The 23705-nt window shown below is 41.3% G+C and overlaps 2 protein-coding genes across 12 annotated transcripts in view; one reads left to right on the top strand and one right to left on the bottom strand.

Annotated features, from left to right (window-relative positions):
• The window catches only part of JAZF1 (JAZF zinc finger 1), a 321514-nt gene extending 310564 nt beyond the window's left edge, over window positions 1–10950 (top strand). For both annotated transcript variants that reach the window (XM_059171448.1, XM_059171449.1), the window contains exons 4-5: window positions 3550–3719; window positions 8566–10950. In XM_059171448.1, coding sequence (XP_059027431.1) covers window positions 3550–3719; window positions 8566–8742 — 347 coding nt within the window. In that variant the 3' untranslated portion in view covers window positions 8743–10950. The remainder of the gene's footprint in view (window positions 1–3549; window positions 3720–8565) is intronic.
• Window positions 10951–11466: 516 nt separating this feature from the next.
• Window positions 11467–23705, bottom strand: part of TAX1BP1 (Tax1 binding protein 1) — a 79788-nt gene continuing 67549 nt past the window's right edge. For 4 of the 10 annotated variants that reach the window (XM_059171438.1, XM_059171441.1, XM_059171439.1 and 1 more), the window contains 4 exons: window positions 21845–22028; window positions 21363–21511; window positions 13371–13453; window positions 11467–12546 (listed from right to left, as the gene is read on the bottom strand). In XM_059171438.1, coding sequence (XP_059027421.1) covers window positions 12345–12546; window positions 13371–13453; window positions 21363–21511; window positions 21845–22028 — 618 coding nt within the window. In that variant the 3' untranslated portion in view covers window positions 11467–12344. The remainder of the gene's footprint in view (window positions 12547–13370; window positions 13454–21362; window positions 21512–21844; window positions 22029–23705) is intronic. The other 6 variants (XM_059171444.1, XM_059171446.1, XM_059171445.1 and 3 more) reach the window with 2 other exon arrangements.

The following is a 23705-nucleotide window of genomic DNA, read 5'->3' as shown; positions in this document are numbered from 1 at the left end:
TCTGTGCCTACTTGTGATCTCTCTCTCTCTCTCTCTGACAAATAAAATCTTTAGATACACACACATACACACACACCCCACCCCCCAAGGAGATATTTTGAATTTTCTGTTTAGAAAATTACGCAAAATGTTGCCATTGATGGATTCTGGGTGGTGGCAGCTCCAAACAAACTCATCCGTTCCCTTGTCCTCCCTCTGCTGCTGGCGTGGGCCCGGCTCCCTCTGCTGCAGGCTGTTCCTGTAACTGCAGCGGTAACCGGTTTGGGGCGAGACCTTCCTGGAATTCCAGGATGTTTGGAAGCAGGCGAAGTGTGGTTGTTGTCTGCAGATGTTTAACGCCGGACACCCCCAGCCCGTTTTCCAGATGTGAACACCAGGCAGGGGCCGGCCCACGCACACCTGTGGCTCTGGAGCCCCATGCAGCCTGTCTCCACCTGCCGCAGGTCCCGGCCGCAGAGTGAAAGGCGGCAGCTGGGGAGGAGGCCGGGCTCTCCAGCTGCTCCCGGCTGTTTGGGGATGGGCAGACATGCGGGGGACGGTTAAGACAAGCAGCAGAGCCCGTGCACACACTGTTCTGTTTGAAAACAGTGAATCCCCCCCTCAGCCGCGCTCCAGAACAAAGGAACAGCGGGTAAAATAAGGAAACTGCCCTTGTGACCTTTGACTCATTTATGTACCAAATGCTTCTTTAATGCTCACCATATGCCAGGCACTGTCCTGGCATATAAAGCAATAAAGTATATTGCTTTAGAAGTAGGAATTCAGTTATGCTTCAGCACGAGCTTTAGAGCTGGCTGGTAGTGTTGGCCCATTTTACACGTGAGGAGCCTAAAGATCAGAGACGTGACATCCCTTGCCGGGGTCCCAGGGCTTGTCAGTAGCAGCACAGCCCGTCTTGATGTGAAGTCCCGCTTGTATTTCTTGTAGTGGAGCTTCCCGTGTCTTTCAGAATTATGTTAGTTTTTATCTGGTTTCGCAAGAGGCCTTTCTTTAGAAAATATATGTAATCCATACATGTAATGTTATTACAAAAATGAAGTTACGCTGTCCTCCATTTTCTGAGCACTTACAGTGGGCAGGCCCTCTGTGTCCGATGTTCTCTAGACGTGAATTCTAATTCTTAAACTGCAAGGAAGAGATTTGTGCCCATTTCAGAGACGAGAAAGCGGATGACGGGAGCCGGTCACCCAGCTGACATGCGCTAGACGTGAACCCAGGTCTACACACAGCTCTTTGTTACAGGACAGAATTAAGTATAAGCAGGTCATTTTTGAGCCCCCACCCAGGGGACAGTTACCCATAGCAGCCAGAGGACCCTGTAGCACAGCAGTGCCTGGAGCAGGTGGCCCAGGTAGCCAGGGAAGTGCGTCCTGACTCGGATGGACTGTGTGGTCCCCCGACCTGCCCCACTAGGGGCTGGATGCCGTATGGTTTCCACAGCATCAAGCCCTCGGGGTCTGGCTCCTTTTGATCTACTGGATTTTTGAAGTTTTATCTTCTGCTGGGCTTCATTAAGCCCTCCCTTGGTCTGAGCACCCCCCCCCCCCCCGGGTTGTAAATGTTGCATGGTTCCTGGTATTCAGGTTCACAAATTAGCCCAATTAGATGGGTAAATTAGTCATTCTAACTTTCTGAAGTCCGGCTGAAGGAGCTTTGTGAAATAGCATTTATAGTTTTCTAACAAGCAATTTAAAGGACACCAGCATGTGGCATTTGTTTAAGAGCAAAATGTCCTAAACAATGCCCTACTTAAAAACAGATCTCGAAATTTGCTCACAGACTCGGAAACATGGCCGAGGACACCCCTGCCTTGTCTCGTACAAACCTTTCCAAACTGGGTCTCTTCTTTCTGGGGGCCATAGCTGAACACGGCGGAGTTACGGAAACCCCCATTTAATTCCAAAACCTACTTTTACCAAATTGGTTTTTTCTATACCACCCAAGAGTTTCTCAATGGGTTTCAAAACCCGTTTCAAGACCACCCCGAATTCCATGTGAGTGATAGTTGGTGAAGAACCAGCAACTCAAAGGAGGTCGAAAGGGACCCTTCGGATTGCTGCTGGCTTTGGCAGCCAGGAAGCAAGACAGGAGAGAAGCAGTACCCCCAAATAGCCAATTGAAAGTTCGTAAGCTCTTGAGCCTCTCCGGACTCGGTTTCCTCGTGTTCAGGGAAGTGACAGTCCTCCCCACCTCACAGGGCTGCTGGCCTGTTCCATGAGATGATGCATGGGATGTGCCCGAAACACAAGAGGCAGTCAACTTGAGGTCCCTTCTTTCCTTCCTAGGTCCTTTTAAGGGTTCGCTTCAGGGGCCAGCGTCCTTGTGCCTGGCTCAGTTGGCTCTTGAAACAATCTTATTAATGCCTATTAAAATGAAACCCAATAAAAATGCCAATATTTGGTGTTGAAATAATTGATGTAGCAGAGACAGACCACGAAGCACCCAGGCAGGCCCCTGGTGCCATTTAGCCTCACACCTGGGGGATGAATTTCACAACTGTAATTGCTACCATATAATTCTTATTAATGTTGTGCTATAATTCCTATTTATTCCACGGGGCTTGTAAATGCATTAAGACTTGTCAACATATTATTTTACACTGTTTATGATCTGTAGAATTATGTCCTTCAGGGTTGTATTGTGCAAGAGCTCAAAATAAATGGCTTTGGGCCTCATTAAAAAAAAGAGCAAAAAAGCGGCTGCTTGTTGAAGTGGTTCTCCATCCCCACCATCCTTAACAGAAGTGTGTGAAGTCAAAATTTTTAACTCCATTCTGAGCAGAGCTCTTAAGCTTGGGAATACAAGGCAATCCTCTCCTCCGATCTGAGCTGGGAGGGGGCAGCCTGCCCTCCCAGGGAATGCTGGGTAGAGCCAGGGAGACAGGTGTCCGTCCCTGGTGACAGACATGGTCGGAGTTACTTGGCCTTCCGCAAGCTGGAACCTGGTATTCTGACCATGAGTTTGGCTCAGAGCCTCAGGATGTCTGTCCCCGCTGCCCCCGAGCTTGGGGTAAGCTCCTTTTAGTTCCAACGTTTCTCATGGTCTTCTTTGCTTTAGCTATAAAGAAAAAGATTTGAGAGGAATTCCCACCGAAATGCAGATACCTGATAAGTGTAGAATGTAATCCCCTACCACAGACTTTTGCATTTACTAGGCCGATGAGCATGAAACTCTGGGGACAGACTCCTGTGCATCGGCGTGTCAGACACAGCGTGTGTGTCTGTGTTGGGGCAGGGGTGTCCGTCAGCCTTGGTTATCTGTGGTTTGGGTCCCAGAGGCTAAGCAGTCCCTCTGCGGTGACACACAGGCCTGCCCCAGCTTCCACACTCTTGCTCAGCGAATTGCCAGCCCTGCCTGAGCCCTAGAGAAACCCTTCATCTGGCCTCTGCCCCCAGGGTGGTCCCTTTGTGCCTGGGAGCAGCCCATCTGGTCACTGCCCATCTGGTCACTGCCATTCCTTCTGCCCTGGGGACTGCAGGGGGGGCACACTGGAGGGGACGAGGGGCCAGGGCCGCTGCTGACCGTCCTTGCTCTTCTCTGGCCCCACAGGCAGTGAGTACGATGAGGAGGAGGTGGATTACGAGGAGTCGGACAGCGATGAGTCCTGGACCACGGAGAGCGCCATTAGCTCTGAAGCCATCCTCAGCTCCATGTGTATGAACGGAGGCGAGGAGAAGCCTTTTGCCTGCCCAGTTCCCGGATGCAAAAAGAGATACAAGGTAAAAGCAGGACCGTCACCTGGCATTAACTGCATTCACTGTGCGGAAAGGGGCAGGCCTACCCTGGGGAGCGGCTCCTGGCTTCTGACGCCTTCCTCTCCTGGGCCCTCCACGTGCCTGGTCTTCGCGGAGACACGGGCCTGGGGACAGGCAGGCCCCTGGTTTCTGGGGGTTTGGTGGGGCTTCCCCTTTTGCTGATCCAGGTGGGAGCTCTAGGGCAAAAGAAGGGTTTGGTGGCAAGATCGTGTCTTTGATGTTCTTCAGACTCACATCCTATCAGATATCAAAGTGTGTCGCCCATATATTTGCCAAACTTCCCCAGTGTTGGCTCTGCAGGGGGCTCACAGAGGATGACCTTGAAATCTTCAAAGGGGTAGACGTAGGGTTCTCAGCTTTCAGCAGAGGAGACTCTTGCTCCATTCCCCACAGCCCCACCACTGGCATGACCAAGAGAAAAGGGGGCTTTGTTATTTTTCTCACCAAACCTGTCTGTAATAGTGGACCCAGAACCCGTGCCTTTGAGAGCCTGACTGGGTGTCAGGAGTGACCAGGGACAATAAATCTTCTGTTAAGAAAACTCAAAGGAATGGGGCGCCTGGGTGGCTCAGTGGGTTAAGCCGCTGCCTTCGGCTCAGGTCATGATCTCAGGGTCCTGGGATCGAGTCCCGCATCGGGCTCTCTGCTCAGCAGGGAGCTTGCTTCCTCCTCTCTCTCTGTCTGCCTCTCTGCCGGCTTGTGATCTCTCTCTGTCAAATAAATAAATAAAATATTTTTTTTTTTTTTTTTTTTTTAAAAAGAAAACTCAAAGGAACAAAACAATGAAGGAGACAACATTCAGGGGTCGGTCCAGAGGGCGACTTAAAGAGCAAATGTGCACGCTTTCTCCTGAGGTGTTAGCAACTCTTTAAACTCCAATTGGGAGACAAAAATCAGGAACTGATGTGGTACATTTGATGATATGCTAATTTACCCATAGCTCAGCAGACTGACTTTTTTTAAGGCTTGAAAGATGTGTTGTAATAGCAGAGGCGTTTCTCATAATGCATCAGAAACACGCATATGTTTCTGAACACTAAACCAAACCAACCAAACAAAAAAACCTATTTCAGTATTTTGTGTACCAGCTGCTGATCTAAAAGTGGCCAGGGCTTTGCCTATGGAAACTAGGCGACCACGTGCTTATGGAATCTCATGGAAAGTCTGAATGTGCTTTGTTTAAAACCAAGACACCCTGGCGGAGGTGTGAGGATCCCCTTGGGGCCCTGGAGCTGCTGGGGCAGAACAGGACCCAGAGTGGCACGCGTCCGTTTTGTGTGTCAGGGATTTCTGTGTCAGGGACACGGAAGGCGGAGAGGAGGAAAGGCAGCCAGGTGGTTTCTTTGGGAGCCGGAAAAGTGTAGTGATTGCCAGACAAGGTCGTTTTACTGGAAGGTAGACCATACATTGCAGAGTTCTCCTTTTCTTTTTTTGTTTTGTTTCAAAGTAGAGAAAGCTAGACAGAGAGTTTTCTATCCTTGATTCCTGCCTGCTCACCAGATGCCACGTCTCTCCCTGCGGCTTCACGGAGCCATTCCTCGGGGCTGGGCTGTCTGCTGCCTTCTCTCAAGCGTCCAGACGCTGGTTTAAAGGTGGTCTGCACATCCACTATGTTAGAGGAGGGAGCAGATAATGACCCAGACTGAGGCTGACCCAAAACAAGGGGGTTGAGTGAAGGGGAGAAGCCACAACCTTGATTCTGGCTGAAGAAGAGGCACTCTCTCCTTCCTCACAGCCTTCCCCAACCACCCCCCACCCCGGTCACTTGTTGGCTTGTCATTAGTCTTTTGCTGTGGTTTTTCCTGGGTTTCCAGCAACTTCTCCTACAGTTGTCTACATCTGGGTTGATGGGGACTTGAGTATTCTTTCTGCACTGAAGGCCAAAAGAAAACTGAGCGAGGCCTGGGCTGTGGAGGCTGCCTGCTTCAGCACCATCAACTGACAAATGACATGGGCACCAATTAGTGGTCCCAATTTCCATGAGGGAAGTGTGAGTTTCCTTTTCTGGGCCAGCATGCCTAGTCATGCATGATACAGGGGACAAGGACAAACGTGTAACCAATCCTCCTGAACTGTTGGCTTGAGAGGAGTGTGGTCATGTTCCCTAGTATGACCTTTCTGCTGGTAAGTTACTGGCCGCAGGGCAGTGGTGGTCTCTCGTGCTTACTACTGCATCTTTCTGCCAGGGTATTGGTTTGAGGAAGGGCTAATGAGCTGGTGCTATGGGTCAGGCAGAATCCAGAAGTGCCGCCATGTTGTTTATGAGCCAGGGCTCACTTCAGACTTACCTCATTCCTTGCCCACCACTGGCTTCTTGGGCACAGACTCCAGATCAGCTCATCTCACCATTTCTTGGCATTTGCAAAAGCAAAAGATGAGGTATCTAATGTTCCAGACTTCCTAATGAGTAGGGCAGGAGAGAGGGGCCCAGTCGGACAGCTAGTCTCCATGCTGTTTCCCCTAATTAGTCCCTCTGCCTAGGATGCCCCCTTCCCCTCCTCCATCAGTACCTCTCATTTGAATTCCCCTCATTTCTCACAGCACAGCTCAGATGCCATCTCCTCTGGGGAGCCCTCACCAGTCTCCCAGACTGATTTCCCCACTCATAGACTGAGGTTCTAACCTCTGACCTTTCCACATGCTCTGTTCCGATCACTGGAGAACATTTACTACCTTATCACCCCAAGGGTCCGTACAGCTCATACACCACTCTCAGCACCAGGCACAGGTCTTGGACAGTAGATACTCTCACGATAAAGGAAGAGGCAAAATGCGTGGGGAAGAGGACAGTGTGGGCCCCCCCCCCCAGCTGACCACTAGAGCCCCAAAGCAATAGCATGATTGATTCTGCTGGATGTGTCCCGGACACATTCGAGGCTGAACAACAATCCCATCCACCTTGGTGCCACAGGCACCTTTCTTCAGACAAGAGAGGACTTCCCTAGTTTGTGATTGGGAATGGCTTTGAAAGATGGGTTGAAATGCTTTGACCTTTTTTTCCTTTGATGGTTTTTTAATATTAGAGTTGTTAGAATTAAAGGCATTTTGCTACTTTTAAGAACTAGAAAACAGAACATGCTGTCCCCTGGGAAGTTTCTCCGAAAGGGTCCCTGCGCTACATGGGGAAGGCTGACGGTTTTTGCACCATGAAGGAAACTTGGCCTCTGATGGCTAGATACACAACCAGGCAGGTGTGTTGCTGAAGGTTTTCCAAGAAGGGCACTTAATGCATTGTCCCCTCTCAGTGGATCTAAACCTCCTTGCCTTTCCGAAGGGTCCCATCAGAAGCCCTGGCTTAACTGACATCCTTTCTGGATTGCAACTTGGCAATAAATAATCCAGAACTTTTAAAAAACGTCCATATTCTTTCACTCCGTTAATTGTCCCCAAAAAATGTATCCCATGTATATGACCAGGGATGCAAAAGCTCATGTTCATCACATTCCTTATAGTCAGCACAAATTTGTGAAATACTGTACTTCTAACAACAGGGAAATGGAATAAAATCCTGCCATCAAAAAATCCTTCTTTCAAAAAAAAAAAAGTAATGATGAATCCAGTTTCATCTCTCTCATGGGGAAAATACTGAAAAGGAGACCTCAGATATTAGTGATTATATCCGTTCTTTATGTCCCTTTGTATTTTCTAAATTTTGGCACTTGCCTACACTGGACACACATGCTTTGACAGAGAGGGTCAAAAGATGTGATTCCCACCTGACTCATCCCGGGTGTTGTCTGTGCAGCCACGCTGAGTCCAGTCAGGAGCAAGTCGCATCTCCGCTCTTGGGCTCCTTGGTGTCCCCACAGAGCTAGGAGTGGCTTTACTTTCTACCCTAACATCACCACCCCATCCGCCCCGCCTTCTGGTTTTGTTTGGTCTTTTTTTTTCCCCCATTTTTCTTCATCACACGCCAGTTATAACATGAAGGCCTGCAGGAAATTGAAGGTTGTGGTTTTTATATCAAGGGCGTGTCATATATTGTACTTACTCAGGTCTGAATACTGACAGCAAAGACCAAATAGAATCAGAACACCATGGCCCAGCTGCGTGTCCAGACTGTTTCATGACTGGATCTGGAGTGGCATTTTGAGAAGCACCTCTAAACAGTTTGTTGTCCCTTGACTGGTTCAGTTTTCTCATCAGGGCAGGTAGGTCCTGATGGTAGAACCCAGCGTGGAAATGAATGAATGCCATCCTTGCCTGGCCCCCCTCAACATAAATGTAAGGCCCAGTCTGCCCATGGGTGCTTACTTATTAACACAGCCATGCTGGGGCATGATTTGAGCAAGTAGAAAATGGACAAAAATTCTAGGTAAGATATTCTCATAGCTGTCTGGAAGCAAAACATAAGCTGTGTTTCTATATCAAGGGTTTACAGATGTCCTGAATTCCACTGCCCTGTTTTTTCTTCAGAAAGACCATTTTTTTGGCCATCCTGAGGATATGTTAATGTAACTGTTTGTAACATTCTTCCAAGTAGAAAAATCCAGAGAGGAAGCAAAGTTCTAGGCACAGAACTGTACTTCTTTATACATATATAAAGAATATATATTAGGTATATATTTTATGTATTCTATGCAACATTTGAAGAAGCCAGTACTTTCATTTTCAGAGTAATACAGCTTGCAACCCAGTCTGCACAGCCCACAAATATGACTGCTTAAAATGGGAGTTCATGCAAAGCCTACTATGTACACACCTGCCATGCAGGAGAAGTGCGACTGTAATCCAGAACCACACCAAGGTTGTCCCCCCGTCTGACACATTTTGATCTCATCTAATAGGTGATGTTTTGTCTTCTCCACAGAATGTGAATGGCATAAAGTACCACGCTAAGAATGGTCACAGAACGCAGATTCGTGTCCGCAAACCATTCAAATGTCGTTGTGGTAAGAGTTACAAGACAGCTCAGGGCCTGCGGCACCACACAATCAATTTCCATCCCCCGGTGTCGGCTGAGATTATCAGGAAAATGCAGCAATAACATGCTGGTCATAACTGTGCCAAGAAACCCTCACCAGCAGTTGCTGATTTTGAAAACAGCCACCTTTTTTCAGGGGAAGCATTCAGCAACCCTTTAAAGAATTAAATGCATGCTTTAAAATTTTTTCTGTAATTTTGGAATGATGTATCTTTGTAGAGTTAATGATTTTGTACATTTTGCACATGTAATCATCATACTCATTTTCATTACTTTGATATAAGGTGCTAAACAAAAAAAGCTCTAGGTTCTTCAGCACATTTCCCCCAAAACAATAAAATTGAGGGCATGTTGCATATTATTTAGTTGTATTGCAGTGATATCAACTGGGGGGAGGGGGTGGGGAGGGGCTGGCACTGAGATTTTTTTTTTTCCCCAAGATTGTAATGTGATTGAAGTTTTTCAACACATCAACTCACTATGTTCAAAACCAAAATAATACCTTCATTATCAAACTGGTTACCATGCCTTACATAATGGAGTTAGTATTTGTGAGTAGAGACTTTAGGTAATGGAAATATAAATAAGAATGTTTAACATAATATGCTAAAAATATTTTCATATTTAAATAACATACATAAAAGGTGTGCTTTCTGTGTTTTATATTATCTGCAAATCCTTCTGCCCCTTAAAAAGCTGAAAATCTTGCCATCTGACTTAGCAATCATTTTAGTGTTATAAATGGCATTTTTGTACAGAATAATCTATTCAGTTCACTCATTAATTTAACACACATTCATTGAGTGCCTGCTGGGTGCAAGGGATTCAGTTTATGCCTATTGATATTTCTGGACCAAGATACCAGTTTAGTGAAATACTTTTCCCTAAAATCTGTTAGGAAACACCTTGAAATACTGAAGTGCAAATTTTGTGTGTGTGAAATTTAGTTCTATCTTCATCTTTAGGTGAAGTTTTAAAGCACTTTGTAGTTCTCTATTGCCAACAGAGTTAACTGTTTTATGTGTTGCCAATTCTTGCAACCACTGCCCTAACAAACTGTGGGTTGCAAATAAAATTCCAAGCACGTTTCAAAGAACTTTTTTGTTAAGACCCCTTATTGCCTCCTTTTCATGGTCATTGTGTTTTTAGACTTTTTTTTAAAGGCACATTTTCCATCACATTGTAGAGGTCTGTATTCCCATTGGAAATGTCTGTTTAGCTTTATAAAAACATTTTGCTGAAATATGAAATTGAGCCTTATTGACAATTAAGTGCTTCTTGCAGCAGGTGGTCAAAGAGTGATTAATATGACCCATTAGAGTGACCTACGTCTGGACCATTCCTGAAGTTTTTCTCACCAACAATACCATCATGCCTTGAGTGTTCTTTTCTCCCAAGTGCTATTCCTTAAACATGCAAGAGTTTACCAATTGCCTCATTATGCAATAAAAATTGCTCTGAGATGGCTAACTGCCCACAAAACTGGTGAAAAGCAAGCTTGAATTGCTTCTTTCTTCCCATGTTGTCATTTGATGAAAGTCTTACAGCTGGGAAGCAAGTGTCCCTCCCTCAATTTTTCAGACAGTTCGAAAGATGACCGTTCTGCTGGCCAGATGGGGTAAGCTTCTATATTCTTAAGTTGTGAATCCCTCATAATGAGGGATTTTAAAGTATTTATAAAGACACTGCCCTCTAAAACTTTCCTCAGATCTCTGAGAGTGGTCTTGGTCCTGAATATACAGTGTTATCTTACATGTTCAAAAGGGTGATCCAGACATGAGAAGCAACTAGTTGGTGCATAAGAAGGCCCTACTTGGATATTTCATACCTACCTACAATTGACCAAATTTTTTTTAGGCCAGCAATTATTATTTAGCTTCGCTCCTTCTAGTGCAACAAATTTAGGCTGGATCAGTAGTTCAACAGCTAAACAGTCATAAAATAGTCACTGTGCATGTTAAATTTCTTTCAACTATAAAACAAATTCAATTTCTATTTACTTATTCATTGTGAACAGTATTACTAAACAGGTAAGGATGGGAATATTTTGTTATACCGTGTATAGTGAATGTATTGTACTGTGTCTGTGAAAACTGTGCTTTAAATTATATTTTCATATGTTTTGTTGGGGACAGAGCACATTAAGTTTGAAAGCAACAGAGGTTTGTTTTAGAACTGAAGGCAACCTAATCAAAATTGCTGTCAAAAAAAGCTGCTTATAAATGTAAATGAAATCACATTTAAAATAAACTGCCTCTGACCCAAAATAAACATGGCTCTTTATTTTCATTAATGTTCATTACCACTCTAATACTGGAAGGATAGTTTTAAGGTTGGCATGCTCCATAATGAACTACACAAAAATGCTACCATTGACCATATTTTACCTGCATCTCCCAGGAACAGACATGGAGTCTTCAAAGGAGACTTGCAGTCAGCCATGTCTTGTTTTGCCCTACACTCCAAATTATTTTTAAGGAGTCCAGCAATACAAATTCTGCTTTCAGAAACAAACACAGGCAAGATGATGTGTATGCAGTTCACACATAGCACACTGAAATGCCACCACACTGAATATTAGGTTAACATCCAGCTTATTTGCTTAAGACAAAGCTTCAATATTTGGGTGACTTTTACAAAAGCAGCAAAATCAAAGTAAATTCTTAACATTCATATTTTAAGAGAAATACCATTCAGAAATTTGTTTAAAGGCCCAGACTAAGGGGAAAAAAGTTCAGACTTAATGAAAAGCTATCGCAAATAAATCTGACAACCAAATTACACATCTCCAAAAAAATGTGTCCTCTTTAATGTTAATGAGAATACTATACAGAGATATAACACATTGATTTGCGTTTATACATCACATTTTTAATCAAGAAAATGTGAAAAAGATATGGATACATTTTCTGTGATTTTATGCCACAAACACCACCGTTTAGTAGATCATTTAGTATGAAACAACTGCACTAACCTATCTTGTTCCATTTTCCCATTAGGTAGAAATACAACTTCAAGATGGCTTAAAAATAATTATTCAGGTCATTCTAAAATGTTTTAGTCATAAAATTAGCAAAATATGCCTTCTATTCCTACAGCAACATTTTAAATATAAAAAGGTTATGTGCTATACTGCAAGCATATGAGCTCATTCTACATGCATTTCCATTTCTAAAGAAAGTGAAAAAACCATCCTTTCATGGGGTAGATTATGGAAGTTTCTGTATTCAAAGAATTTGCAAGACTAATGATAAATTACTTTTATTACATAATATTTAGTAGTCATGCTCAATCGAGGTCAACCGAAACGTCTAAATATGCTAAATGACACACTACATATATATCTTTTCAGCATGTAACATTAAAATAATCCATCTCCTTTATTCATATAGTTTTGCAAATGGGAATAAATAAAGATACAAACACAGAAAAACTTTTCTTAAGCTGGTAAAATTAACAGGGGTTACAATTTTATTTACTGATAAGCTAAAGACAGACCCTGACCCTAGTAACAAACAGAAAACTCAAAAGTAGCACTTGTTCAAAAAAGAATGGCAGAGAGAGGGTGTGCAGAAATGATACCTTGTGGTCTCCAGAGTGGTCTATTTGAGGTGATTTTTTTTTTTAATTGTCAAACTGTATTACTAACTCGGAATAAAAAGTAACTAGTCAAAATTTAAAACATTCTGATCAAAATGGGTCTGCACATGCCTTTCAAAGCCCTGCTGGTCATAGTCAGGAGGGAACTGCTCGCTGCACATCGGGCACACCTTCCAGTGACTTTCAACGTGTTCTTCAAATTTGCTCTGATCATAGTTGGGAGGGAACATTAATTCACAGAGGGGACACTTCTTGTGAACATCAAAGCTTCAAGAAATAGGAAAATGAAAGAATTACATTATTTCTAATAAGTAAAATTTCTAATAGTATCCTCAAGATATGACGTTATATTTTTCTAGTTAATTCACCCTAAATGACTTGGCTTGAAAGTCTTCAGTTACTTCAGAAACCTCTTTCTGCTTCTTAAATACTTGCTTCTGACAACTGTGTAAACCACTGATAAATGACAAAGCCTCTAAATTGAGTTTCACAATTAAAGTAACAAAAACATTTTCATTAAAATCCCCCAAAATGCAAGCATATTACATAAAATAAAGGTTATTAACAAGAATTCCTCAATTTCTAATTAACAGAAAATACCTTTTGTAAAACTATAAAGATAAACGGAACATATTATTTCCCAACAGTGTATTCATTTGAGCTTAACAACTATAAGTATTTATTAGCACTAGTTCTCAAAGTACTACATCCATCAGCATCATCTAGAACATGTGTTAAAACATATTATTGCTGGGATGCCTGGGTGGCTGGGAGGTTAGGTGTCTGCCTTTGGCTCAGGCTGTCATCTCAGGGTCCTGAGATAGAGTCCCCAAGGTCGAGCTCCCTGCTCAGCCGGGAGTCTGCTTCTCCCTCTCCCTCAGTCCCTCCCCGCTGCTCATGCTCTCTCTTAAAAGAAAAAGGCGGGGGGCGGGGGGAGGACATATTGTTGGGACCCACACCAAGAGTTTCAGGTTCAGGAGGTCTGGGGTACAGCCTGATCATATGCATTTCTAATAAGTTTCCAGGGACCGTACTTTGAGAACCACTCATCTAACATAATCCGAATTCTACACCAGAAAGAAAAAAATTACCTGGAATCAAAGCAAAAACCTGTTCCATGCCCACGTAAATGCTGACTTGGAGGATCAGGAGCACTGGGCACATTCTCCTCTTCCTAGGCAAAGAATAATTTTGCAACTTTTGAAAAACGTGAAACAATATAAATTCCTTAATTCAAGATTAGTATAAAGGAATTAAGAATTACCCTTTCTAAAATTTTACAAAAGTAATCAGATTTTCACATAAAGATATAAAAGTCAATTTTTACAGAGCATTTCACAATGGACTGAGTCTTCTTGAAATAAAAAGCAGTACTTAGTGGAACAGAGACTACACCACACCTCTATGTGTGAATAAAGTATGGATCTATAGACTTTTTGAACCTCTATATAGGTAACCTTTTGACCTTATCATTCCATACACTAGGTGCCCACTTTCATAAAAATCTTAAGACTGCATTATTTTTCCTATTATTCTCATTCAATAAATTTTGCAAGACAGTATTCCTCTTTTGACAACATACTGCATGACATACAGAAATTACAAATGAAAACTAGTAAAATATGAGTTTGCATGTATATGTTCTTGGGCACACAGGCTTATCAAGCTGGAAAACCATGTTTAAACAAAGCAGTGTACCAAACTATAGGGTTCAAAACCCTGTTGTGAAAGAATGAAATTCAGTATTAAATATCTGACTAACAGACTGTCCAGTAAGTGTCCTAAAAACCTATATAAATCTGAAAGAAAACACTGGTTTGGATTTCCTTGCCCACACAACCCTGTGGTCACTTTTTTTTAAAAGTAGGCTCCACATCCGATGTGGACCCCAACATGGGACTTGACTCATGACCTAGAGATCAAGACCTGAGCTGAGATCAAAAGCCGGACACCTAACCAACTGAGCCAACCAGACACCCGCCCCACTGTGGTCACTTTTTAGAGAGATCTGTATGCTCTCTCTCAATAGCCAAATAGAGACTCACTTCACATCAAAAGCAGTCACATCTCCCAAAAGCCCATCTGCTTTATTCCTGAGAGCTCTGTTAACTGCTCTCATGTTATGAACCAACAGTCTGTAAAGAGATCAGTAGGCATACAGGGACTGATGGAAGTCCCTATACGGCCGGGTAGTTATGCTTATTCCAGAGCTGCTATTAATGGGCTAAGTAGTCAAGTCTGTCACATAAGAGGTACTAAGAAAATGTATGTGGTGTGAAATTCAAATGAACCAAAAGACAAACTGATTTATCTTGCTGGGGGGGCAGAAGGTAGGGGAGGTTACCTGGCTATTTTGATGATTATCCCTTCCTGGAAGGTCCAAGAAAGGGTAGGGCCTCTTTATTATTTTGTGTTTATCACATAAGAAAATATTTTTGCTTACACAGGATTCCCTCCTAAATAACCCACTATGTACATATTTTTTCAGTGTGGTAACATTATAATAATTCCTGTTTCCTTCACTTAGTTTTGCAAAATTGGAAATAGAGTTTTAAAAAAAAAACTTGCTAATCTTCAGTAAAATTAAGAGGTTACAACTGTTTTTATTGATAAACTAAAGACTGACCCTGACCCTAATTAACACCAAACTCAAAATAGCTCTTGGTCAGTAGAGTGTGATAGAGGGGTGCCTGGATAGCTCAGTCATTAAGCATCTCCCTTTGGCTCAGGTCATGATCTCAGGGTACTGGGGATCAAGCCCGTGTGAGGCTCCCTCCCTGTTTCTCTCTCCCTCTACCACTCCCCTTGTGTTCTCTCTCTAGATATCTGCCAAATAAAATCTTTTAAAAATTATTTACTTGAGAGAGAGAGAGAGAGAATGACAGAGAGGGAGCATGAGAGGGGAGAGGTCAGGAGAAGCAGACCCCCTGCTGAGGAAGAAGCCCGATGCCAGGACTCAATCCCAGGACTCCAGGATCATGACCTGAACCAAAGGTAGTTGCTTAACCAACTGAGCTACCCAGGTGCCCCTAAATAAATAAAATCTTAAGAAGTGTGATAGAGGGTACATGGAAGTGATACCTTGTGGTCTCCCATCGTGGCCTACTGGAGGTGATTTTTTCTTTAACTGCTAAACTGTACTACTAACACAATAAAAACCAGTCAAAATACAAAACATTCTAATCACAAAGAGTCTGTATGTCAAGAGGAAACTACTCACTGCACAGAAACAAGATAGGTAACTAGCCTAATAAGGGACTGAAAAACTGGGGAATAGAAGACTTCATACTTAAAGAATCAAGTCTACAGTAACTAAAATTAAAAGCAGTTTTAAGTCTGTAGGTACAAAGAGGTAAGACGATATAGTTGAATCAGCTAAACCTATTATGTTGACAATAAATTGTTGATTCTGTGTCACAGTATTCTAGCTGCCAGATTGGGCCTTCCAACAGCAATACTTGAAACAATGAATTTGCTTAAAGAACTACATATAATATAATGACAATGAATACAATTTCCTTGTTTATCTCTGAGAAAGAACAAATTTTAGAATTCCAAAATACTATCGAAACGAATAATGGAAGAGAAAAGAAAGGTCTTGGGGCTCCTGGGTGGCTCAGTGGTTGAAGCCTCTGCCTTCAGCTCAGGTCATGATCTCAGGGTCCTGGGATCGAGCCCCACACCGGGTTCTCTGCTCAGCAGGGAGCCTGCTTCCTCCTCTCTCTCTCTCTGTCTGCCTTTCTGCCTGCTTGTGATCTGTCAAATAGATAAATCTTTAAAAAAAAAAAAAAAAACCCTCCACTTTCCAGGGACGAAAAATATAGCCTACCCCAATTTACTGCTTCCATGAATCAGCTAACAACAGAGTTTGCTGCTAAACTGCTAGACTTAAACCCAGTTAGAACCTATCTAACATATTAACCATCAGGGGGAAAGGAGGAAGAAACTCATTTTTTTTTTGCCTTTATACTTTCTAAACCATATACAATTTGGTAATGCTAACCCCATGATTCTGTATCTTCTACTACCTAATACCTAATAAAAGGGGAGAGGTACTCAACAGAATTCTAAATGATAGGAGAAGTAAGTGCTCATGAAATAAGAGATCACCTACTCAGTTTAAAACCACAAACTGTCTTAAGTTCTCTGAGTAGCCAATTCATATAAAGTCTCGTGTGTGTGTGTGTGTATATACACACACTTAGAAATGAGAAAGCAAGGGCACCTGGGTGGCTCAGTCAGTTAAGTGCCTGCCTTCAGCTCAGGTCATGATCCCGGGGTCCTGTGATGGAGTCCTAGGCCACCCTGTCAGCGGACAGCCTGCTTCTCTCCTTCCCTCTGCCTGTTGCTTCCCCCTGCTTCTGCTCGGTCTTTGTCAAATAAATAAATAAATAAAATCTTTTAAAAAAGAGAGCAGGCTTCCAACAAAGATGCAGAGGAGGAGGACCCTATATTCACCTTGCCCCAGGCTAGATAACAGGTCAGTGCAAATAACCCAAAAAGAACCCTTCAAGACTGGCAGAACAAACTCCAAAACAAAATGGAGAGAAAGGCTACACAGGAGATGGTAGGAAGAGCAGAGATGTGGTGAGCTCAACCTGCAGGTCTGGCTATCAAAGGGAGCCAGAGGAACAGAAACGTGTAAGAAACAACTATCAACACCATGTGCCTACAAAGAGAAGATGAATCCCCACAGCCATTTGGCTCTGAGTATTAGATGAGCCAAATTTCATGAATTCTTAAAACCAGTGGGGACCTCAATCCTCTGGAACTTTAAAAATCAGCAGAAAGCCCAGAGGGCAATAGGAAGCCAAATCCCTGTCCTTAATGAAACAGCATAGGAAACAGCTCGCAGAGATACAACTTGCAGCAGCAGCTTGAAAAGTCCTTTGGGGGCACACAGGAGAGAGAGTTAGTTGCTAATGTCAGAGTTCACTAAAGAACTTCTCTAGGAACAAAGGATCTGGCAGGTGCTATTTCTCTCCCCCACAAACTCCCCCAGCATAACCACCTGGTCACCTATGTGAACCAGCAGGGCATCAGCACTCGCGAACTTGCTTACACCATGCCCCACCGGCTCCAGCCAGGACTGCTCTAGGTCCAGGACTATGGCTCTCCTCCCTAAGACAACCTGTGCAAACCCTGCCAATACTGACTCATCTGAACTCCAGTAGAGGACACACACTCTGAAACTGCACCACCTCCACCCATACACACTTTGCACAGCAGCCCTGTGGAAGCTACACCTCCCCTGTGCAAGACGACCACAACACATACAACTTGCACATCTGCCTGCCTGCACTTTGGGGAGTAGCCACAGCCAGCCCTATCTTAGCAGTGGCTGCTCATCAAATCAAAACACAAGAAACAACAAGTGTTGGCGAAGATACGGAGAAAAAGGAATCAGTATGCACTGTTGGTAGGCAATGCAAACTGATGCAGCCATTGTATAAAACAGTATGGAGGGTCCTCAAAAAGTTAAAAACAGAACTACCCTACAATCCAGTAACCACACACTGGGCATTCACCCCAAAAATACAAAAACCTAATTCAAAGAGATACATGCACCCCTATGTTTAATGCAGCATTACTTGCAATAGCCAAATCAGCCCAAGTATCCCTAGACAGATGAATGGATAAAGAAGATGTGCTATACATATATACTACGGAATATTTACTCAGCCACAAAAAAGAATTAAATCTTGCCATCTGCAATAACATGGACGGAGCTAGAGCATATAATGCTAAGTGAAAATAAGTCAGAGGACAAATAGCAAGATTTCCCTCAATGTAGAATTTAAGAAACAAAACAAAAAGCAAAGGAAAAGGAGAGAGAGATAAACTAAGAAACAGTCTTAACTACAGAGAACTGATGATTACCAGAGGGGAGGGAAGTATACTTATCATGATGAGTACTGAGTAATGTACAGCATTCTTGAATCACTATACTGTATACCTGAAACAACTACTACACTGTATGTTAACTATACTGCAATTAAATAAAAAAGAAAAGCAGGATCTCCATTACTTCTCAATTGTTATTTTTTCTCCATATTCAGAAATAAATTCTAAATGGACCAAAAGCCTAAATAGAAGAGCAAAGACTACAGAAAACCCAGGGACAAATCTTCCTGTGAATTATGCAATGGTTTCTGAGATCTAACAACAAAAATACAAGCAAAAATAGGATAAATTTAACTTCATCAAAATTTTAAAACTTGAAGGGGATTCCTGGATGGCTCAGTTTAGTGTCCAACTCTTGACTTCAACTCAGGTCATGATCACAGGGTCATGAGATCAAGCCCTGTCAGGCTCCGCACTGGACATGGAACCTGCTTAAGATTCTCTCTCCGTCAAACAAAACAAAACAAGGGGGAAAAAAAAAAACCTGTTGCTCCACATACTGTTATTTCTGAGGAGCAAGAGTTTAGACCCATGTTCCCATTGCTGGGGCACCACCATATCAAACTCACAGGGTACTATGGGATAATTTTAATTTTCGAAGTTAACGAAATATGCAGAAACACTCCATATTTGAGCAACTAGTTCAAAACAGCTCACAGTTTTCAACATTAGCTCACAGTTTCAACATTCCCTTCACTGACAGCTTATCTTTGAGAAGCAGTCTGTCCAATCTAATTCCAAGGTTTGAGAAGGTTTAGAGTTGTCAACAACCATATACATCCCATTAGTAACTGTGCTTATTTAATGAAAAACATTATCTCAATTCAGTATACACTTTTTTTTTCAAATGGTTAGGAATTGTTAGGAAATATGTTAAGCATTTCTTTTGGCCTATAGGGTATCATAAAAAAAAATTTAGACACCCCAAAGGTGCCATGAACTGAAAGTTTGGGAACCTCTGGCTTAGTCTATTTGATAGGCTGATCGGTGGTTAGGACCACAGCTCCTATAGCCAAATTGATGAGGTTCAAATCCTCATTTGACGTATCCTTCCTTACCAGTAGCTGTGTGATGAAGCAAGCCAATTAATCCTTCTGTTTCCTCCATTACAAAAGAAAACATTTAATAGTTCCTACCTCACGGGACTGCTATAAAGAACAAATGAGTTAACATATTTAAATAGCCAAGCACTAGCTGGCAAATTGAGCTGGAGAAGTGTTTGGTGCCTTCACCATCATAATTATGATGCTATAGTTATTGCTATTGCAATTATTAGGGGAAAGGGAGTCACAAAAGGCATCTCATCTGATAGCTGACCTATTTCTGGTGTAGAAAGGAGATCTGGCAAGTTTATGACTGGAGTAGGCTTGAGAAAGGCAGCCTCAACCCTGACTCCGAGGTCCTATGGCTCTTAATTACTCCCAAGGCAGGAACCAGTGAAAAGGAACAGGTCAACTCAAATCTGCTTCAAATATTCTGGAAATTACTCATTAAAATATTTCACTTCCAAATGATTTTTGTTATTGTCATGGCAAGATTTTTCAAAAAGTCTAAATGTAAATAAAAATTAGTTTCTGTCTAAAGTGAAAAAAATCTTCTGATTGCAAAATACAATTATCCAAGGTGTGCCTATTAAGAGTCCTTCCATCTCATTACCAAATCTAAGCATGTCAGCAAATGAGCTCAAGACTCTAACACTACTTCTCATGGGTTTGCAGGAGGGCAAAGCACACAGATCAGAAAGAACATTCTGCTAATTAAACTGAAGCAGATGACTATGGAAGAGAAGGGCTTGTCACATGTAACATCTGTGCCAAGAATGATCAGATTAAATATGCAAAATGTGAAGTAAAGGTGTGGAAAAAGCAGTAAGATTATACTCTAGACCTTAAATAGGCTACAAAAGTTGTGACAGTTTTCCTAATTATTCCCAGTAATGGACATAGGAGGCCAAAAGGCAGGAGAGAGAAATACATTTTTCTCCATTATGGGTGTTGAGCACTAGGGCTAAAATCATGCCTGTCTGAACACTGATCAGTTTCTGCAAAGGTTAATAGCAATTAAATGCAGCAAACTAGATTAAATGAGAAACAGGTCATGATACCGCTGTACTTGCAAAGAGCACGATAAAGCATTTCTTCTAAATTCATCTTAATGCACAGGAATTAAAAAAAAAAAAAAAAACTTTTGTGAGGAAAAGAATTTATTTATTAAATGGTGAAAAAAATCTCTTAAAAATAAAAATGACGTGCTACACAAACTAACTCAAATTATCAGTAATGGGTTGCTGAAAAATTATTAAATACTAATCATATCTAAAAGACTTACCCAGAAAAAAAAAACTATGGTAATACACTTCTCTTTTCTTTTCTTAAAGATTTTATTTGTCAGAGAGAGAGAGTGTGAGAGCACAAGCAACGGGAGAAGCAGGAGTTTCTCACATAAGGAGCAGGGAGCCTGATGTGGGACAATCCCAGGTCTCTGGGATGATCACCTGAGCCGAAGGCAAACGCTTAATGGATTAAGCCACCCAGGCTTCCCTACACTTCTCTTTTCTGAAGATAATCTAGTCCACCTTAAAATTTAAAGTGGGGTATAATGCTAAAATTAAATGATGCAGTATACTAAAGCATAATAGTCATTAACACTGCTTCTTCCAACCTACTACATCTGCAATCGAAAGAACATAGTAAATTACTTAATGATAATTAAACTGTGACTATAGCTAATAATTTATCATATATTTGAAAGTTACTGAGGGTAAATCTTAAAGTTCTCATCACAAAGGAAATGAAAAAATGTTAACTATGTGTGATAACAAATATTAACCAGACTTATAATAATCCTTTCATGACATATACAAATACTGAATCATTATGTTGTACACCTGAACTAATAAAGGTCTGTATCAATTATATCTCAAAAAATTGTTTTAAAGAGTAAACTGATAACTTCGATATTGAGGTCATTCTCTGAACTTAATCTTTTACATTAGTAAAAATATCCTGAAGTATATTAATGGTTGTTTTTTTTTTTAATTTAAATACAAGCAGGTTTTTCCAAAAATTAAACAACCACATGTATACACAAGCACACACACTCTCTTTTCCACAAACAGAACTCTCTACATGAAACAAAAAATAAAAGGAACAAGCTCAGAAAATAGAAATTCAATTTACTTTACTATCCTCAGAGTCTTCTAAACCATCGGGCCGACTAAGGTTTCGAGCAGGCTGGCTACAGACAACATTATCTTCCAGTCCCCAGGAAGGTACTCTCACAGGTGGCCTTTGGATTTCATCTGGATAAAAAGCACCATCTGCTCCATCTGAAATAAAAATTTTGGAAGTGAAACCTGGTACTATAATTAGAATCTCCATGTACAGCTATGATGAACAGGATATAAAAAACCATTTTTATGCATCAAAAAATGTCTTTTTAACCCAAGTCATTTCTAAAAATAAGAATATAAGTAAATAGACTACTCATTTGTGCTTCAGGACTCCTTGACAAACCCAGTTACTGTTAAACATTAAAATTACTCGTTACGAGATCATGTTTCTATTAGAGTGAACTGTACCAGTAGTTCTCTAGTTCCCATTAAGATAGATACAAACCAAAAAATACTCAGTTAATCCCAAACCAAAATTATTTTAATAACCTCTGGCTTCCTGTGTTGCATAAGGATTACCATACTGCAGAACTGGCTGTGTATGTGGCACTGTGGCAACATGACCATTTTGCTCTGAGCATGTGTTGAGACACTGTGAGATCTTTTGAGGACTCTGGGAATTCTGACCTTCCATTTTCCTTTCTGCTTGATCTTCTAGATTCCTTTTAAGTTCCTAAAATTAACCAAAAAAAGGTGGAAAGCATTCATATATTTCATAGTAAGGGCTGCATTAAACATTTAGCTAAAACATAATAAAATTATTTCCCTATTATGTTTAAAGAATACAACTGAAAAGTCTAGCTCTTGAACTTCTCATAAATGTCCCTTCCACATATAACATATCAAGCCTGATGTATTTTCAAATTTATTTGTGCCAAGAAGTTGCCCTTTTTATTGAACTAAAAGGAAACTCTGAATTTCTTACAATTTAGTTATTAATAAAAGCCAAAGGACAAAAAGCAACCCAGACTGCTTCTCTAGTAAACTCAAACATATAAGAAAACTTTTTAATATTTAAAAATACTAATCCCATATAAACTCTTTCAAAAATTAGAAGGAAAAAAAAAAAACACGTCTAGGGACACTGGAGTAGCTCAGTCGCTTAAGCGTCTCCCTTCACCTCAGGTCATGATCCTAGGGGTCTGGGATGGAGACCCACACTGGGTCTCTTGCTCAGCAGGGAGCCTGCTTCTCCCTCTACCTGCCAATCTCCTGCTTGTGCGTGCATGCACTCTCCCCTGACAAATAAAATCTTAAAACAACTACAAAAAAATACTTCTGAACTTACTTTATAAGGCCAATACTATTCTAATACCAAAGTCAAAGAGTGACATCACAGGAAAACTGCAGACCTCATTCCTCATGACTACTGATGCAAAAATCCTTAAGAAATCAAATCCAACAATATTTTAAAAGAATGTAACATAATTATAAGGGTTGTTTTTGTTTTTTAAGTATTTATCCATTTATTTGACAGAAAGAGCAAGCACAAGCAAAGGGAGCAGCAGGCAGAGGAAGAGGGAGAAGCAGGCTCCCTACAGAGCAAGGAGCCCAACATGAAACTTGATTCTTGGAGCCTAGGATCATGATGCCCCAACCAAGTGGGTTTTTACCAAGAAAAGCAAATTTAGCTAACATACAAAAATCAATATAATTCACTATGTTCACAGACTAATGGGAAAAAAAATATGGTCATTTAAACAAGTGAAGAAACATTTTATACAATTCAACAGGCATTCATATTATTTTTTAAATCTCAGATACCTAGAAATAAAAAGGAACATCCTTAATATAAAAAGACAGTTCAAAACCCTACAGTGAATATTAACAGTGAAAAACCAATGATTCTACTTAAGATCAATAATGAAACAAGATGTCTGCTCTCACCACTTCTACTCAATACCGTACTGAAGATTCTAAACAGTGGATTAAGGCAAGATTAAGGTAGACTGAAAAGAAGTAAAGTCATCTTTATTCAGAGGATATCATCCTCCTAAGGAATCTACAGAACTAGGAGAATGAGGAGATTTAGCAAGGCTGCAATGTATACATGATCAATACATAAAATCAACTGCATTTCAGTATGTAAGAAACACACAATAAACATGAAGTTTTTAAAAGATATAATTTATAGTAGAACCCCTAGATATTAAATTCTCAGGAATAAATTTAGTAGAAGATGTTCAAAGTCTGTACACTAAAAACAAACATGCTGTGAGAAATTAAAGGGAATCTCAATAAACAGAAAAATACAACACATTCATGTACCGGGAAACTTGGCATTTTTATAAATTCCTCCGAAACTGATCTATACATTCAATGAACCCTAAAATACAAAGGTCCTGAAATA

The sequence above is a fragment of the Mustela lutreola genome, chromosome 4, assembly GCF_030435805.1.
Source record: "Mustela lutreola isolate mMusLut2 chromosome 4, mMusLut2.pri, whole genome shotgun sequence".
NCBI lineage: Eukaryota > Metazoa > Chordata > Mammalia > Carnivora > Mustelidae > Mustela > Mustela lutreola.
This window is presented reverse-complemented; position numbering and strand designations above follow the sequence as displayed.